The sequence below is a fragment of the Aplysia californica genome, unplaced genomic scaffold (assembly GCF_000002075.1).
Source record: "Aplysia californica isolate F4 #8 unplaced genomic scaffold, AplCal3.0 scaffold00096, whole genome shotgun sequence".
NCBI lineage: Eukaryota > Metazoa > Mollusca > Gastropoda > Aplysiida > Aplysiidae > Aplysia > Aplysia californica.
Genome location: NW_004797366.1, coordinates 862,755 through 865,161, shown reverse-complemented (window position 1 = coordinate 865,161; position 2,407 = coordinate 862,755). Strand labels below are relative to the sequence as shown.

Here is a 2,407-nt window from a genome sequence, read left to right as displayed (position 1 = left end):
ACAGAGGTTGTAACAAAGGTGATATACACAGCGAACAACAGAGGTTGTAACAAAGGTGATATACACAGCGAACAACAGAGGTTGTAACAAAGGTGATATACACAGCGAACAACAGAGGTTGCGACAAAGGTGACAGACATAAGGGACAACTGTTACATGGGGTTGCAACAAATATGATGGACAATATACATTACATCAATAACAAGAGAGGTCGCAACAAAGACTGCAGCCACCAGGAACAAGAGAGGCTGCAACAAGAGAAGATTGCAACTAGAGAGGTTACAAAGAAGTTGCAACAAAAATGGTAGACAGAGCACGCCAGGAATAAGAGCGTTTATAGCAAAGATGGCAGAAAATAATTATATATCAGGAACAAGAGAACAAAATGGTAGACCATATTATGCATCAAGAATCAGAAAGGTTGCAACAAAGACGGTAGACATGGTATATTGGCATATCAGGAACCAAAAGGGTTGCCATTGAGATGGTAGACAATATAAGGAATAACAGAGGTTGCAGCCAAGATGGAGGACACTATCAGGAACATTAAAGGTCGCAACAAAGACTGCAGACCACTATGCACCAGGGACCTTGCTTTGCGTTGACATTTCAATTAATCATTTAATACAGACTATCTTTTGGGTGTGTGTGTGTGCGGGGAGTGGGGGATGGAGAGAGAGAGAGAGTGTGTGTGTGTGTGTGTGTGTGTGAGAGAGAGAGAGAGAGAGAGAGAGAGAGAGAGAGGCAGAGAGAGACGGAGAGAGAGAGAGAGAGGGGGGGGGGGGGGGGGGGAGGGAGTTAAACGGTCCCCTTAATACAATCAGCAACTTTCAGGTCGAGGCGGAAGCCACAGCAACATTCGGGAGAAAGGAGGGAAACCGGAAACACTATGCGGATTTCCTGTTAATACTAATACCATGTTTCCCGTTTCTTTCCTTTCTCCAGACTGAGACCGGATCTACTGGCCCGGGGCATGAGGGAGGCGATCACCAAACTGGGAGACAAGACCATTAGGAATGATTTCTTTTATCTATGTTATTGGTTACATATGCTCAAAAAATAAATCTTACTTGTCGAAATTCAAATTCTAAGTGTTTCATTAAAATCTTAAAATCTTACATAATATTGGTTCATTCATTCATCCAGTGCCAGATCTGCAGCAGACATCGGCGATCATGGTTTTTCTTTAATTCCTTTGCTCGGATGCTCTTTAAAAAAGCTACGTTTCCCTGATCTTTCCCCGTTATTTGTTTAGGTTCCCTAAGTATGTTGTTCTGGGTCTACCCCTGCCTCATTTGCCTTCAATTTTGCCTTTGAGAGCTAGATGTTCAAGACCTTTGTGTCTATTCAAGTGTTCCAAAAGCTGCATTTAATTGTCGTTTCCTGATTGTTTTTAATAGTGAGCGTCTCACGTGGGCTTCATCAAGCGCTACCTCATTTGCTTTCTTTTCCTTCCACGATATTCCCAGCTGTCAATGAAGATACACTTGTTAGAAAAATATAAGCGGTTTTGTTTACTCTTTCCTGTAAAAATTAGCTTCCTGGAGGTAGTACAGTGTTAATAAATTGTATTTTAGTTTCAGCAGAGGTTTGACAGCGCTCATATGACCGTATGCAGTAGCGAGCGCCGTAAAACCTCTACTAAAACTAAACTACAATTTGGCCGCTTTTAAGCACAAAGGGGGCTATCCCGAAAAATGCTGTTTTGAGAAAATCGAAAGTAAAGTTTTCGGGACTCTTGTTCAGTTTCTTTAAAAGACAAGGAGAGTTTTCTCTATAACCAAACAAATATACGCACCAATAAAACCAAACATCTTCTATACATAGGGCAGTGCCCACCTTTGGTGTAGATCAAGATTTCAGGAACCCCCGAAATCTGGGTTAGCCCGCTTATCCTTTAAAGCGACCAATTGTAGTTTAGATTTAGTAGAGGTGCTATAGCGCTCATATGACCTTATGCAGTTGCGAGCGCCGTAAAACCTCCACTAAAACTAAACTACAAATTATTAACACTCAACATTTTTGTGGAGGGAACATTGGTTTGTGCAGCTCACCACGTAAAGTCCTACGTAGAAATGTTGACCGTTAAGTCCACGCCTGGCGTTGGGGAAAACCTCGGTGTGAAGGCTGAGGTGATCGTCTCTCATGTCGCCGATGGACTCGAACCGTTTACCTTCTGGTTTCACTATCAAAGTGACGACATCCAGCTGTGTGATAGATAAGATTCACAAGGGTGTTGGTGAAAGGCGAGATCATGGCAGAGAGAGAGGTGCAGAGAGGACTAGAAGAGAGAGAGGGAGTTGGGGTGGGTGTGGAGGTTGGCAGTGTTGCTTTGTTTTGTAGGGTTTGATAAAAAGTGTGTGTGTGCGTGTGTGTGTATGTGTGTGTGTGTGCGTGTGTGTGTGTG

General features: G+C 43.0%; 1 protein-coding gene across 1 annotated transcript in view; it reads right to left on the bottom strand.

Annotated features, from left to right (window-relative positions):
• LOC101849833 (glutamate receptor ionotropic, delta-2) overlaps positions 1-2,407 on the bottom strand; it is a gene marked incomplete in the record, with an annotated part of 36,521 nt that overhangs the window by 14,807 nt on the left and 19,307 nt on the right. Inside the window, 1 exon segment of the mRNA XM_013080709.2 lies at positions 2,055-2,207. Within this exon segment, the coding sequence (XP_012936163.1) occupies positions 2,055-2,207 (153 nt within the window).